We start from the raw sequence: 17282 nt of genomic DNA, 5'->3' as shown, positions 1-17282 counted from the left end.
GCTTTTGCCATGGTTTTTGGCTGCCCAGCCTCTAAACCTCCTCCCTATGTGTGAAAGCACACCCCGCCCCTGGTAAGGCAAAACCCTTCTCCCACGTCAACCTGAAAATGCCATCTGTTTATTTACCCACCCCTTCTTGGCACCTGACTCAACCATGCCTACCACACACCAGACTTTGAATTGGAAGGTGGTGATGGGGGAAAAAAAGACGAGACTCGCTGGATCTATGTTTGGGGTGGACGGCAGCAACAGTAGGTGAGTTGCCAGAGAAAAAAGTAGCAATGTCCCAAGTCAGTGTGTCATGCCAGTGACAATAGTGTATCCGTGCTGGGAGCAATAGCCCAGTGACACTTCATCCGGCTGGTTTCCTGTGACTCAGGCGTTGTTTCTATCTGAAACCTCTGAGCTGAAACCTCAGGCTTTCTTTTGCTTTTTTTTTTAAATATGTAATTTTTTTAATTGATTTCAGAGAGAAGGGGAGAGGGAGAGAGAGATTGAAACATAATGATGAGAGAGAATCATCAATCAGCTGCCTCCTGCAGGCCCCACACTGGGGATCGAGCCCGTAATCCCGGGCATGTGCCCTAACCAGGAATTGAACCGTGACCTCCTGGTTCATAGGTCAATGCTCAACCACTGAGCCACACTAGCAGGGCAGCTCAGTCTTTCTTGATTATCCTGTGAGTTACCCAGTTATATTAAACCAGACAGAGTTGATTTCTGTTGATTCAGACTTTGAACCCTGACTGGTACATGTCATTCATTCAATGAATACTAACTGGACTCTTTCTATGTAAAAGACAGTGAACTAGTGCTGTTAGATACCATGCACACAGCAGTGAGCAAATGCAGATATGGCTCCTGCCATGTGGAGCTTACAGTTTATAGAGAGGAAGGTGTTAATAAAAAATGATGGAAACATGTTTGATAGTGACTCTGTTCCGTGAAGTCCCTGACATGATTTTTTCTCCAGATACTGAAGCAAAATGTTGTTTCAGAGCAAGAGAATACCATACCTGGTATCTTCTTCAGATTCTCTCTAATTGGCATGTATGTCTTTTAAAAACATGTATTTTCCACTGGACAGATTGTATTTTATTCTCCAATTGGAATCTGCAAAGATCTTTTGTTAATTTGATTTTAAAAATACCAGTATTTTCCATTATTCTGCATCATTATACCAGCCTTTGGAAACTGTATTTGGTTTATGTGAGGTTGCACCAAATGTATTAACATAATATGTCTTCATATGCTTGGGGAGATGGGCTTTATTTTAGTCTCAGCACAGTTGCAAAACAAGAAAAGCAGGGCACGTTATGTTAATAACCATTTTATTAAATATCGGAAGAAATAGCAATGGACAGAAATTTACCTTAAAAGATTTTCAATTAAATTAAGCAGTTTTACAGTTGGCTTATTAAATGTCTACCTCTGGCACCTGCCTAATTATGTAAAATGATATTACTTTACGTCGATGGTGAATGAGCAGTCATATCAACAGAAACCGGTGACATTTTTTCTCTCTCCTTCCTCCCCGCCCCCCGGCCCCCACAGCTCACTCTCCTGCTGTGTTTGTTTATCTGAGTCATCTGATGGTCCCTTATGTTCAGAATTCAACATCCCACCAAGCTTGCCTTTTCTGGTACCATTTAAAAGGGTACACACTTCACTGTGGTTTTGGACAATTCGTTTGAAATTAAGTTTAATAGCTAAATGGGGGGATTCTATTCGCCATAGTTCATGAATCACTGGGGTTTCCTTTGGCCAACTAATCCCTTCTTTGGAGACAAGATTCCCCTTCATTTTGCTGCCAAACATCTATGTCTGTATCCTTCTTTCCTCCCCAGTTTGTCTCTTCTTCATTGATGCATAGACCACATACTCTATGTTAAAGGTGCTCTCTTCACTGTTCCTGGTTGTCCTTTATCACCAAACTCAAGGACCTGTCCCTGTCCCCATTGAAGACTTCTGTAAACTGATAAGATCGCCTTCTTCCTTAAATAACCAAATTCCAGATCTTCTGAGGTTGGCAACTGGAGGGGAAAACTTCCCAGGGAGAGGGAGGGGGAAGCCCCCGCCTTTGACCCCCTGAAGTTCACTGTCCTCTTTAATAGGTTCTTGTTCATGACTCCTTGTCACGACCACCACAGAGCTGGCGGAATTGAGGGCCCAATAACAGAGGGGGGACGTCACTCAGCTCTAAGCTTTCATGCGTCATCCTTTCCTTTCCCTCCCATAACCCCTCACACAGGCTGCTCATTTCTGCTGCAACTCTTGGCTTTCTTTGTATCTCCAGCTCAAGTGCTGAGGAGGTGCACTGATCTGGGGTAGGGTGTCCCCAGTGTCCCTTTTTAGAGGTGTTGGAGCGCCCACAGGGAGGCTGCTGTGTGTTGACAATCTGGGCTAGTCTCAGCTGGGTTCCATGCTGGCCTTGGCTAGACTCACTCGTGAATATCTGCAGAGTGGGTCAGCTGGGGCCGGCCGGGCTGTGGTGAGATCATCAGGATGACTGGGACCTCTCTCCAGGCTCGATCACATTTCCCATGTCTCTGCATTCATAATGATGGTCACTGTCCCATTGGCCAAAGCTTGGTGCAATGCCAGCCCAGAGTAAGGAGTGAAGGAAGCTTGTATCTCTTTTGGGAGGAGTCGAGAAGTCAACCGCCAGTGTGTGCATATAGCTGAGGCCCTCTCTTCCAGTCCACCATGAAGAGCATCTTCCAACGCTTTTGATTTACCTATGTGTGCTTCTTGTCTTTATGTCCTTCATGTTTACCTCTCCCCTTCCTCTCTTCCTCCCTCCCCGCTGCCTTCCTCTCTCTCTCCAATGTTTGCTGAGGACATTGTCTATGTACAAAGTATACAGCGATAAATATGATTTGATTCCATTTGCCACAGAAGTCTTGTGGAGGACTTCACTGCCTAGAATGCCATTTTATTTATTTATTCATTTACTTTTACCTTTATTGTTGAAAGTATTACATGTGTCCCCTTCTCTCCCCTGCCCCCCATTGACCTCTTCTAGCCCATCCCCATCCCCTGCCCCAGGCCTTCGCCACCCTATTGTCTGTGTCCATGGGTTAGGCATATATTAGAATGCCACTGTATTTAAAAGAGTTTTACCTTTCCCAGCTGGTGTTGCTCAGTGGTTGAGCATCAACCCAGAAACCAGGAAGTCACAATTCGGTTCTCAGTCAGGGCACATGCCCAGGTTTCTTCGGTCTCGATCCCCAGTAGGGGGTGTGCAGGAGGCAGCTGATCAATGATTATCTCTCATCACTGATGTTTCTGTTCCTCTTTCCCTCTCCCTTCCTCTCTCTGAAATCAATAACCGTATTTTTCTTTTTTAAAAAGAGCTTATTCTCTTCCTTTGAGCAGTGTTGCTATATAACCTGTGCTAAATGCTGAAGCTAGCTAGCGCTTTAGTAAATGAGAGATAACACGTTCCTCTAATTGTTTGAAATGATAGTGTTTCTAAAGATAGCTGTTTTGTCTGATTTAATCAAAAACGCATAGCCTTATTATCTCAGGATTTTGGTCCCCATCCGTGTGCAATTCTCTTTATAAAGCACAGGTGCCTGTGACTTTGGCCCCCGGGAAGATAAGGAATGTGTGCCTTGCACAGTGTCCTCGCTGGCACAGAAAGGGCTGGGTAGTGACCTTTTGGATTAGAGGCTTAGCCTTTTAATTTTTTTTTTTTTAAATAAGTGTTTCTAGCTCCTTTGGCTGGCCTGTGAGTGGAAGAGATTATTCGAATTCAGAGTGCAGTGCTGTCAAAACACATGAGCTCAACTGGCATCAGAAATGACCTCAGGAAACTCCGAGCTAGAGCCTCCTCTTCCTTCAGTTCTTCCCTAAAGCCATGAAGTTGACTTTGGCTGCACACAGACACACCTGAGGGGCTTTGAAACCAAATCCAAGCCCAGGCCATGCTGCAACCATTCACTCAGGATCTTGGGAGTGGGGTCCTGGTGGGTTTTTTTTTGTTGTTTTTTAAAGCTTCCCTGGTAACTTCAAAGGCCAGTCCCATTTGAGAACTACTGCCTTGCGCAAACTCAGAGAACATCGCAACGCAAGGGGATGGCTCTTGACTTTGAAATTGAGGAGAATTAAGTTCAGAGAGGTCAAAGATGATCAAAAGGCCAGGTAAGGGGGAAAGCAGGATTCAAACTCAGGTTTTCTAAGTCCAAAGTCTGCTTTTTATGCCTCATAAAGAACTGGAAAGCCCTGAGTCACTACTAAGCAATGGCAGAAATAAAACGGATGGTAATGAAACAAAAAGGGCATATTACTGATATATTTAGGGAGAAAGAAAACTAAACAACCGGAGCATCAAATTGCATCATTATGACCTTTGGGGAATACACTTTTGGGAGAAGTCAATATTTTTACAGTTATTTCCTATCAACTGTAAATCTGCTGGCAGTTACCTTTGAACAGTAAATTTCGTGCTAATTAAAAGTGAACCATCTCAGCGCCTGATGTAAAAATTGGAACAAATACTGGACCGAACGGGAAGCAGAGCTATTTGGGGCAATTTGGGCTAAAAGCTAATGCTCTAATAGGATGTTGACAATGATTTAATGTCATTTTAATCGATATTTTCAGGCAGGAGGCCTTTCTGGAGAAGGGATCGGGTGTCCCATCTCTGTGTGGCCACACACACTGTGCAAGGACAAGGGCTGGGCAGAGTGAGGACTGAGGGAGATGGAGAAAGCCCTGTTCCTACCAGTTCCAGGTAAGCCTCAAGTGAGGAGCACTGGCACAGAGCGGATGTGTTTGCAAGAGCGGAAGGAGTGGTCCGAGAGGCAAACACACTCAGATCGAGCACTAACCAAGGTGCTGAAACAGTCCTCTCAGGAACTGGAGGGGTGGGGCAGACCCACAGGCAGAACTTGATCAGAGGATTTGGATCAAGGCGGTCTATATAGTAACGGTGTTACCCATAGCCTATGTGTCCAGGCTAGAAAAACACTTAAGTGCGGTATGGATGACCCAACAATCATGATGTTATCCTTCCTGCTTTTCAGCAGTCCTTCCTCACCATCTCCGGCTGCTGATGTTTATTTCTGGCAACAACACAAAAGCAAGAGACCAAGGGGATTAAAAAATTAAGAAGAACCAAATCCATTATGGGCGGGACTGTATCATGGCCTCTGGGATTTGTGTCTTCTTTGACTAATGCCATATCCTCCCTTGGCTTCCGGGCACCGTGCCCTCTGGATCTCCTCTGTTTCTGTCCGTCTCTTTAGCTCCACACCCTCCCTCCCTGGCTTTCTCTGACTCCTGGCTTCAGACTCTGTCCCTGAGCCCAAGACTCCCACCCTGAGATTTCTCTGCCTGCCTTCAGAATGGTGTGCCCAGCTCTGGTCACTGGAATGTCTAACCTTGGATGCCACCTCAAGGTTAATATATCAAAGAGAAGCTCACATCCTCTCTTCACGCCCCCTTCCTAAAGCAGGGTTCCTCCCAACCTGTCTGTGGTTCTCCTGGGTTTCCTTATCCCAACCCTGGAGTTACACAACCAACAGATGCCTCGCTTTTGCTCCCAAGTAGCAGCCAACAAATCCCAGGGATTCTTCTGCAGTAAAACTCAGCTCTTCCCTTTTCTACAGCCACCACCAAGACTGGGCACCTAACGCTCCCCTCTGTGTAAATATTGAGGCCTTCCCTCCACGCTGTCCACTCTGTGTTGCCCTGCCTCTGGTGATGTAATGCCAGATACAGAAATGTCCGGATACAGAACCTAGAATGGCCTCTTCAAGGACAAATTCCAAGCTCATTTGTAAAGTCGTTAATTATTTCTAGTTTACCTGTTTTGTTTTCCTATTCATTGAATGAATATGTACTTATATTTAGAGTTATTAAATTAACACATTGCAGACCAGTAGTTTTATAGCTTTACCCAGTGGCCAGATAAGTTTCTATTGAACGAGTACAAAAAACATTTTACATAAATGTTAAAGGCACGCTTTTTGCATTTTGAAGTTATTTATTACATGTTCTTACAAGCTAATATCTTTTTAAAGTATGATACTTTGTAAAACACTGTGTAATATGAAGCGAGAATTCTCGTGATCCGTCGGCAATGTGATAATGTGTGTTAGCCCCTTACTGTGGGCCAGGAAGAAATACATAAATATGAACAGAAAATGGATTTTTGCCATTTTCTGAAAAGTATGTAGTCCAGTGGTAGAATGCCAACGCTTAGGACAGTTTAATTAGGATTTAAATGGAAAAGTGCTCCAGTGGAGGCAAATGGAGGTACTGAGAAAGTCCTGGGGAGAAAACTGGGAGCGGTAAAGACTTCAGAGGTAATAAAAACATGCAAGTGTGTTGGCCAAGTACTTTGTAGTTTGGCCTTGACCATTAGCAAGACACTCCCCTCTGACCAGCTTCGGTGACTCACTCTAATTTGCTTCCACCCTCCTCCAGCCTCTTGAAGGACTTGCCAGGTCCTTGCTAATTCAAATTCTGCTTTCTCCCCAAGAAATTCAAGGTGAATGTCCCCCAAGCTCCTGGTGCTTTCTTTTTTTAATTTTTTATTTATTGATGAGAGAGAGAGAGAGAGAGAGAGAGAGAGAGAGAGAGAGAGAGAGAGAGAATTTGTTGTTGTACTTATTTATGCATTCATTGGTTGATTGTTGTATGTGTTCCTGACCTGGGATCAACCCACAATCTTGGCTTATCAGGGAGGACGCTTTAACCAACGGAGCTCCCCAGCCAGGCCTTCCTTCTTTATCTCCTCTTCTTTCAATGCTGCACAGTATCATTTCTTAACCAGAATGTGGGCACTACCTCCTAGGACAAAGGTTCTTAGATTTAAATATGTATGTGAATCTTCCTCCGGTGTGATTCAGCAGGTGTAGCTCCAAGCTTAGAAATCTGGTTTAAACAGGTTCCCAGGTGATTCAGGCACAAAGGGATCCTGAGGCACTTGGAGAAAGTTTCAGAGCTCTGCGGCTTCCTTCTCCTTCTCCCCGCAGGCTGCCCACAGCCCTCAGTGCCTAGCACAGTGCGGGGCACTGCTGAAGGCTCTCGGCTCCAGGTGCCGCCTAGCCGGGCGCCTGGTAGATGCATCAGTTACTAAGGACACTTGGCGCGTCAAGAAAACCGGCTCAGCCAACTGGACTGCCGGCCCTCCCCGGAGGAGAGGAACCCCCGAGGCGTAAAATTCTCTCTGCCCGTCCCCAGGAGGGCAGGAGGAAATGACCTTTTCAGCGCTCTCCAAAAAGGCGCGGCCATCACCCTAAATGACCTCAGCGCGTCTCAAAAAGGAAAATGCCATCAGAGACTGCAGAAGGCCGTGCAAGCTCAACAGCTCATAAAAAAAAAAGCCCACAGGTAGGCAGGTAGGTAGGGATTCGTGCACCGAAAGCAGCCATGCTTTTCCGCACAAACATCTTAAACCGTAAGAAACAATATTGCTAATGCCCCTCGAATAAGGATCCGTGAAAACGAATATTACTCAAACCCCGGCCTAGGGTGTGACCAGAAACGAAGCGCACGGTTGTTCTGTGCGCTCCCCCCCCCATCCCCCCCCGCCACGTGCCGCACTCCAGCCCCTCCGCGCCGCCGGCCCCCCAGGCCCGGAGGTGATCGCTTGTGGGCGGAGCTCGGCCGGCCGGCGGGGGCGGGGGCGGGGCCTGGGCGTCGGCGACGTGCTGACGTCAGGCCGTGCGGACGCCCAACGCGTCGTCCGGCGTGGAGCTGGGCCGGCCCTGGCAGCCGTGGCCGGCATCGCTGCGTGAGCTGCGGGGTCGGCGTCCGTTCCCCTCCGCCCTCCGCCCTCCGCCTCGTCCCGGCCCCCGCGGCTCGGCGTCGGCGCGTCATGGTGCCAACGGCGTGACCTGCGCGGCCCCGCTGAGCCTGGGAGCGAGCGTCGGCGAGCGCGGCTCGGGTCACCATGCCTGCCCGTGAGTGGCCCGCCGGGGCCGGGGTCGGGGTCGGGCCGGGCGGGGGCCGAAAGGCTGCGGCCCGCGGGGCGCGCCCTCCGCGGGGACCGGGCAGCGGGGCGGGGCTGGGAGAGCCAGGAAGTGCCCGCCACCTGCCCAGTTAGTTTCGCTTCGGCTTCGGCTTCCGGGGGTGGCGCGAGCCCGTTGCACAGATGGGGAAACTGAGGCCGAGCGTTGAGGACGCAGGGCTACTCAGTGGCAGAACGCGCGGTCACCGAGACCTCGGCACGTCCAAGGCTAAGCCCTGGCCCCAGCCCTCTCCGGAGCCCAGGGGAACTTGATGGACAAATGGAAGGGACGGCGGCCCCATCGCCTTCCCACTTCCTTGGGGTCCAGGCGCCGCCTGGTGGGATGCATCGGCCCAGGGGGTCCGGGCGGGGCCCGGGGTCCTGCCCCGCGGCACCCCAAGTCTTCGCAACACGTCGGGGTGGTTGAAGTAGGTGTTCTTTGGGGGAACCTGTTAGGGTCAGATGCCCCAAATTATGGCTGCTGGTCCGCCTGATCGGCTTCACCTGGCAGGTCATTAAGAACGCCGTTGGGTGTAGGGCGCCTCCCCTGACACTTTGAATAATGAGATTCCAGAGTTTGGGCCCCGGAATCGACGTCGAGAGACCGCAGAGTCTGAACATCACTGAATGGTGGAGGCATTTTTGGACCGTACTACCCGTGACCCATTTTAAAACGACCCACCCAGAGAACGGCAGTGGGACATGGGACTCAGTGGCCCAGTCTGGTCTCGGATGGAGAGGAAGCAGGGTTAGAACTGGAGTCTTTTCCAGGAGGGCTCCTTGGAGTGAGCGTTCTACCCTGCAGAGCCTTTCAGTGCTTGTCGGCTCATGCTTCTTAGATTTTATAACCCCTCCCAGCCCTTATTGGGGTAGACACATGGGATACTGGATTTCCACGCCAACCTCATATGCGTGTTTGGTCTAGTGGTGGGTAAAGAGGAATTATTCCCCGATACTAGAAAGGTCTATGTGATTCTGTGGCAAACCTTTAAATAATCTTGATGTAAAGGCTACTGCAACTCCTCCCAGGTGTGTGGGTAAGGTGGGTTTTGTTTTCGTAATGCAGTGCTGTGTGGCCTTCACTCTTGTTCTTGGGTTTTATGTTTTTATTCCTCCGGATTGGATTATCGTCATCACTGTTGTCACTTTGTGATTTCTGAGTTCATGTTATTCAGTGAATATTCGAGGTTAGCGCTGTGCTGATCTTTTACTTTCTGAGGAAGCAAAAGGAAGAGGGTGAAGGCCTCAGCTCTGAACGTTAAGGCTTCCAGTGGGATTCATTGGTGAAGTGGCACTGTAAGAATCCTGTGAGATGGAACACAGTGCTGGTTATCATGTCCTAAGGTTGTGTAGCTTCACAGAGTGGATATGGAAAACACGTTTCTTTTAAAAGGTGTCATTTGCCATGCAGAATGACGCCAAGGTGAGCCCTGCTGTACTTCGCACAGTTAGAACGCAGACTCCATGATCTGACTGGGAAGACAAGTAAAATGTTTGTTATTTATCATTGTTCTTGTTAATATGTATCATGGTGCAGTTTGTATAATTGCACAAGAGTGTGGTACCAATTGCTGGTACCCCTGTGAAGTCAATAGTGTTCATCTCTTTTTCTTTCTGTGGCCAGCACCTCCCAGATTTCTGGGGTAGTGCAGTGGACAGTAGTGTGGTAAGGAATTCTGTGTGTAGAATACATTTCAAGCATGTTAAGTGCATAAGCAGAGGTGGTAAAATGATTACGTTCTTTAGGGATGCCTTTAGGAAGAAAACGCTCTCCAAATAAGCTAACTTTTGCCAAAAGGAGTTCAGAGCCTCTTTTACAAACCTAACCAGCTCATCCTTAAGGGTTTTGTGAAATAAAGGTGATGCTTTTATGTAAAGTGCAGGTGTTGGAGATGATTAGTATGGTCTCCCAGACTGTAATTCTGAAAGTGACATTTGCTCCAAGTCAGAGAATTATTCTGCTCTTGCTCTTTGGTTACTTGTGTGGAATGTCGATGCTCTCGGTGATGAGTAGAATCCAAGGGAGCATGGAATACCCTTGAAGGCTAAGCACATGCATATCTCATGAGTGTTAACAGGAGTGATTGCAGGTAGTTGGGAGAGCTATAGACCAGCGGTCGCCAACCGGTGGTCGGTGGTCCCTGAGGTCTGAAAGGTTGGCGACCGCTGCTGTAGACTCTTCTTCAGAAAGAACTCCCTGCAAGGATGTCTGACCGAAGCTGCTGTGACACAAGAACAATTAACAGTCACTAAGCACAGATTTCAAGACTGTTCCACTAAGCAATTTTCTCAGACCTTAATTTGACACATCATTTCTCTCAAACCTTTTATTTCATCCTCCCCCCTTCAGAGCATCATTAGGAAACATTTTAATCTTTAAGATTTTCAAAGCTTGAATCAGAATTTGAGTGGGAGAAAGGTTAAAGCTTATTAACTCATTCATTTTATTTTTATTTTGCTTATCAGGAGACTGAGCCTCAGTAAGTTTCAGTAACTTGACTGAGGTCACAGGTGCAGTTGAAGCAGGACTTGAGCACAAATCTAGGCCCTGTAATCCCTAACCACAAGGAGCACATATTACTGGCGTGGAGCCTTCTGTGTTTGTTCATCGCCTCCCTCTCTCCCACCCCCACCCCCCACCCACTATCTGTGTATGCTGCCAGAGTTATAGCTGAAGAATTTTCTTTCTCACAGTGACCTTTGGCTTAACACTACTTTGGTTACTATCGGATCTCATCTCTTAATCTGTCCCCACATATGGGGACCAAGGGCTGCCTTTCTGATGATGTGGATGGTGGGAGAGAAGTCTGGAGATGGAGATGGGAGCCAGAATTTGAAGGAATTTATATGCCATGCAATGAACTTGACTAATGTTGGGTTTATGTTGTCACAATCACAGTTAAAGGATCTGTTTTTGTTCATCAGTTTATGTTCATTATATTCCACTAATGGGTGAGAGCATGTGATATTTACCTTTCTCTGACTGGCTTATTTCGAGTAGCATAATGTTCTCCAGTTCCATCCATGCTGTTGCAAATGGTAAGAATTCCTTCTTTCTTCAGCAGCACAGTATTCCATTGTGTAGATGTACCACTCATCTGCTGATGGGCACTTAGGCTGTTTCCAAATCTTAGCTATGGTGAATTGTGCTGCTGTGAACATAGGGGTACATATATCCTTTCTGATTGGTGTGTCTAGTTTCTTGGGCTATATTCCTAGGAGTAGGATCACTGGATCAAATGGGAGTTCCATTTTCAGTTTTTGAGGAAACTCCATACTGTTCTCCACAGTGGCTGCACCAGTCTGCATTCCCACCAGCAGTGCACGAGGGTTCCTTTTTCTCCACATCCTCGCCAGCACTTGTGAAGACACTTTTTTAAACAATAAAAGGCAAAGGCAGGAGAGATGGCAGAAGTTTCAATTGGCACAACCTTTTTGGAAGTCACTTGGCAGTATTTTATCCAGTGCTCTGATGATGCTTCTACCCATCCCATTGCCCAGTAATTTCACTTTGGACTCCATCTTTCAGAAATGATTAAAAACATACACTACACCAGGTTTCTGCACTGAGTTGTCTAGCACTGTGATATTTATAAAACAGCAAAATCCAAGAAAATTCAGTATCCAATAATGGGGATGCGCACATTGAATATAGAACATCCTAACAACAAAATATCATGTAACCATTAAAAATGGTTACTGATGAAGGTGCTGAGATTAGGAGTTATTTTAGTTCCTCTTCAGTAATTTGTGTTTTCCAGATTGTCTACAGTTAGCATTTATTCTACAACCAGGTGCTTAAGATTTTTTACAACTTTAACATAATTTTTGCAAAATTTTTATAATCCTTTCAAAAAAGTGAAGTGAAACATTAAACTCTTACCTTGATCTGGTTCTTCGTTTAGCCCATAGAAAAGAATTTTGAGTAACTGATCAAACAGTTTGGACTGATTATGTGGCTTAGGACAGGAGTAGTGGCCTGCGGGCCGGATAAGGCCTGCAAAATCATGTGGTCTGGCTCGGCCAAGGCATTAGGGGTGAGTTAATTACATGGTTGACCAAATATAACAGGCTAATTTTTAAGTTCATAATTTTGTGTGGCCCGTGAATGATGTTATAAATATCCAAATGGCCCTTGGCAGGAAAAAGGTTCCCCACCCCTGGCTTAGGAGAACAGCGCATTTGCTGTCTGAGCTATTGCTGTCTTGCCAGAAATTGCAAAATTCTGTGAATGACTTTAAGCAATGGTTGGTGAATTATGTTGTTCCTGGATAGAAAGTAAAATAATGGGGCTTTTTTCTTATCATTGGTATTTTATTCTGAAAGGAGAAAGATTATTTCAGATTATTTCAGATTATTATTTTACTAGAGGCCCGGTGTATGACATTCGTGCACTCTCTCACAGTTCGGGAGCCCTTGGGGGATGTCCAGCTAATGGCTTAGGCCCACTCCCCGCCAGCCGTGAGCCCGGCTCAGGGCTTCTGGCTGAGCGGCGCTCCTCCTGTGGGAGTGCACTGACCACCAGGGGGCAGCTCCTGCATTGAGTGTCTGCCCCCTCGTGGTCAGTGCACATCATTGCAACTGGTCGTTCTGCCGTTCGGTCGATTTTCATATTAGCCTTTTATTATGTAGGATGAAACCCTAGAACAGTGGTCGGCAAACTCATTAGTCAGCAGAGCCAAATATCAACAGTACAACGATGGAAATTTCTTTTGACAGCCACATTTTTTAAACTTAAACTTCTTCTAACGCCACTTCTTCAAAATAGACTCGCCCAGGCCGTGGTATTTTGTGGAAGAGCCACACTCAAGGGGCCAAAGAGCCGCATGTGGCTCACGAACCGCAGTTTGCCAACCACTGCCCCAGAAGGGTGAGATAATCATTATTTAAGTGGGGAGTTTGTAGGGTTCTCTTTCTTCTTGTGGAATGATTGTGTGCTGTGGAATGAACACAATTCTTAGGAAGCGTGATCACAGAGTGAATGTTAATAGTCCCTCCTATGATTAATATGTCAGACTTGTCAAAATTCTTATCATTCGTGCTTGCCAGCTTCATTCAGTTCTTGAAACGAGCCCGCTTGCACTTCGGCTCTGAAACACAGAAGAGCTGCTCTTACATTTCCTCTTTCCATGTAGGCTGTCTTATTCTCTCTTTTGCATATTTATTAACTGCTTGCTAATTTTAAGTATTATTAGATAGCAGCATTCTAATTTTTATTAAAGAAGGAATCACAATTCAGGTTTTTTTCATTGTACCCCTGAATTGCTGTATTTTAAAATAAGGCATTTTATCTGCTCTGTAGTCTTTGACAGGACTTCTGCCCTCCTAAATGCCATTAATTTTTGTTATTGTTCTTAGTTGGTGAGTTATTCACTGTACCTTTTCCTTTCATTACCTGAACTGCAGTAGTTTTCCTGGATAATGCTAACTGTTCTTCACACCCCTGCTATTTAATTGGCTTTTTCATGTCTTGGCAATTTGCTGCAAAGTTCTCTGTGCTGTGGTTGCAGTTAACTTTAAATGGTTTTAAATGGGTCTCACTCCTGCTGGGCAGAGAAAATGAAATATGAAGTGTTCATGTTTGCCATTATCAGTTCCTGGGATCACATAGACTTTGCAGGAGGAACTCGGCCAGCGAAGGTACTGGCCTGGAAGTGGGAAGGAGCGGCTCATTTGTGACATCTGACTTCCGCTGACTTACGAACTTAGTTGTAAGTAAGTTTACTAGCTGTTGGAGCCATTAAATGAAAAATATTGCTGCTCTCTTCGTTGCCATCTTGATAGGTTCCAGGAACACGCTGGTTAAGGGCTGAACAACTTTTAAACTGTGTCCAGGGGTTCCAGGAACATTAGGGAGGGGTGAGCAGTTTCTGCAATTTTAGAATTTGCTAAGAGTGAAATACTTTCTAAAATCAATCCTTTAAAATTTTCAAGAATAAATACGTTTTTTATAGTTGCAGTAATAAAATGAATGCTGCAACTGTATGCAAAGTCCCAGGTTCGTTGTGTGTAATGCTGCGGAAAGTTGGTGTGTTTTCTTCCATGAATTAGTAGTGTAAGTCTTGACTTTGAAATTGAGGAAAATTTAGTAATACATTGAAATCTTAATGGTAGCATCACATTTTGGTTTATGATTCATTTAAGAATATTGACTAGAAAAGATTGGATTGCCTTTCTAAACTTTTGATTAACAGAAAACTCAAATGTGTATACTAACTGATCATGTTGTGTGTGTGTGTGTGTGTGTGTGTGTGTGTGTGTGTTAAAAGAATACTTGAAAATTTCAAGATGTCTTAGGCTTTTGACTTTGTGTTACCTAAGTCTTGAGTATGGAATGAATACAAAATGTTTAGAGTTTCTGACCTTTAGTTAGAAGTTTGAGGAGACTGTATCCAGCATTGAGCCTTGAAGGTTTAAATTAGTAATTTAATATTTTTAAATTAAACCTTTTACTTAGCTAGGCTTACTCAATAAGTGCTAGGTTATATTTTGCTATCTTCAAACTTTGGATAGAGAAATAACTTAAAAATATACATTCTGTTTAGAAACATAATTAGAGTGCTACCTATCTTTTTCTTTACTGTTTGATCAGAAAACTTAATCTTCTCAATTCAAATGAGAGTCTTTAACATGTGGCATAGACACTGTGGGCATTGTGGAATCTATAAGAAGGATCAATGCTGTTGGTCTATTAAATGTATTTGTTCTAAAAATAATTTTGGGAGTCACAAACACCCCCACAAATTTAACACTTTTGTTACTCTCTGACTAATGAGAAAATAATTTTTTTTTAAATTTAAGTATTTGAGGAATTTTATAGGTGTTTTTAATTTTGCCTGAAATAACTCATATCCATTTTGTGAAATATTCAGAGGATTTTAAAATTTTTTTATTTTTAATTTTGAAATAATTATCGATTAACAGGAAGTTATGAAAAAGAGTATCCACGTAGGTCCCTTCATTCTGTCCCAGTAGTAATATCTTGTATAACTGTAGTACAGTATCAGAGCAGAAAATTGACATCGGTACTGTCCACAGAGCTTACACAGATATTATCAGTTTTATGTTGCTCACATACTTTAAAAACACAATTACATATGGAAAAAATGTGATTCCATTTGCAATTCTCAATAGTGAGTATTGCACCATACATCATCATAAATGACATTTAGTTAATATTTTATCTATTAAATAAACAAGGGAGTCATATACTATTTCAGTTTTCAGTTCTGCCTCATCAGATTACTTACCTCTGGAGACTGGGACACAGGAACTGTGCTGCCTCCAGGACTGCACCCGAGCACATCTGAAGAGGACTGGGCACCCCGGTCCGGGACACGGTCCTAGAAGGAGCGGGACCCACATGCTCCGTCCTGACATTGGTGGGGACAGGGGAGGAGCATGTTTCTGTCCTGGTTGCAGCTCTGGTTTCTGTGTCATCCACTGGCTGGCTTCTTATTTGTTTTGTGAACTAAGCCAACATCAGATGAAATGAATAGAGAATTATATTTTCTGAGTTTAATATTTGCAGTAATTTTTTTCATATGATCCCAGAAGGCTTTTTACATGTGATCTTTCAGGAATACATTTCCTTGGCCAGATTATTCTACATTTTGTTGCTCTTGTCTTTGTGTTACTCCAAGTAATACTTAATTTTTCTCAGTTAAGTATGATGTACACAGTAAAGTCAAGTCTAAGTCTAAGATCTATAAATTGATTTTGTAAGGATGGACTATCTAATACATATTATTGTATTAAAAATTGTAAGAGTGGGGAAGAAACAGATGGAGAATATAGACCAGACACTAGGTGACTCTGAATGAAGTGTTTCTTCTATAGACAGTAACTCAGAGTAGTTTCGAACAGTTGTGTATAGCCAGGAGTTACAATCCAGTGGGAAGACCATCCTTTCAGACAGAACTGGAGCTTTTATTCCCTTTATTGCCTGTTGTCATCCTCTTCTCCATAAAGCATGTGCGCCTGGGAATAAAGAACCAGCAGTGAAATTGAGAATGAATGGAGGGGAGGTATAGAATTACATGTGGAAAGAATCGGGTAATAGGACACTCCTCTAATGGATTACAATCCCTTTAAAAGGAACACTTTCCTGAAGATAAGACTATTTTGTTCCTATGTCTTTGACCCCCTATCTAATTAGTTACCAAACCCTTTTGATGCTAAATTTGTGCCACCTCCCACATTCCTTCCTTTCTAAGCTCTGGGTCATTAGAAAATGCATTTTGGCCTTTTTACGCGCCAAGTAAGTTAGTGATGCTTGGTTGTTCCATCTGACTATAATTCACTGTCCCCAGCTTATCCTTATAGTTCAGTCTACTCATTCTTCAGGGGGGCCTCCAGCTCAGCCCCCGTGTCCTCCCTAAAACCTCTCCATACTCGAGCTGCAGGTGCTTTCTCTCCTCTGAACTGTGGCCCTTATGGCCTTTGGTCCACTTGACATTGGACATTTCTTGTCCTCCTCTCTGAACTGTGGCTCTTATGGCCGTGTGGTCCATTTGATATTGGACATCCCTTGTCTTCAAACATTGTCAGAATGTTATTGTAAAATTCAGTCATTAAACTTCAGCCTTTTCAAATAGATAGTTCCTTTTAAATCCCCCATAGTCTTAACACAGTGTCCTGTACACATGTGATAAAGTAGTGAAATAACACCATAGTACAGGCTTTATATATGTATATGGTATGTATATATATTTATATCTCCAGTATTTGATACTTGGGAGGGCTATGTGTAAGTACGACTGTAATATGCCAAATCCTTTTAATTGTATGAAACAAATGTGTTGTTCTGGTACTAACTTTATGAGTAATTTGACTTTTAATTTTAACCTTGAAGGGAATATATGTGATGCAGACTCTTAAAGGGTTTTGGACACCACAAGCTAGCGTCTTGAAGTGATGCATTTTTAAAATCTAATAGAAAGAAAAAAACCGCCTGTCTCTTTTCACCTTGATTATTGATTACTGCCAGGCCTAAAAATAAACCATTAATTGTTTAAACTGATTCAGTTGACATTGTCATCTATACATCAGAGAAATCATATTGTTCTGGCATTTATTTAGTGGACAGTATACTTTTTTTGTCATTATTTTGATTCTTATAGCACATATTAGAGCAGATATTAAATTCATTTTGTCTATCTGTGAACTTTGGGTCTACATTCTTAGTAAAGCAACATTTTTTTAAATAAGTGTCTGCGATATTTCAGACATACACAACAATGAATAAGATATGGGCTTTATATTGGAATAGCTTATGTTCTAGTGGTAAAGTCAGATATGTATATAAATAAGTACAATA

The 17282-nt window shown here is 44.1% G+C and overlaps 1 protein-coding gene across 2 annotated transcripts in view; it reads left to right on the top strand.

Annotated features, from left to right (window-relative positions):
• Window positions 1-7711: 7711 nt before the first annotated feature.
• The window catches only part of EFR3A (EFR3 homolog A), a 56668-nt gene continuing 47097 nt past the window's right edge, over window positions 7712-17282 (top strand). For both annotated transcript variants that reach the window (XM_054708309.1, XM_054708310.1), the window contains exon 1: window positions 7712-7916. In XM_054708309.1, coding sequence (XP_054564284.1) covers window positions 7907-7916 — 10 coding nt within the window. In that variant the 5' untranslated portion in view covers window positions 7712-7906. The remainder of the gene's footprint in view (window positions 7917-17282) is intronic.

Source organism: Eptesicus fuscus, chromosome 19 (assembly GCF_027574615.1).
Source record: "Eptesicus fuscus isolate TK198812 chromosome 19, DD_ASM_mEF_20220401, whole genome shotgun sequence".
NCBI lineage: Eukaryota > Metazoa > Chordata > Mammalia > Chiroptera > Vespertilionidae > Eptesicus > Eptesicus fuscus.
Note: the sequence above shows the minus strand (reverse complement) of the source record. Positions and strands in the feature narration are given on the sequence as shown.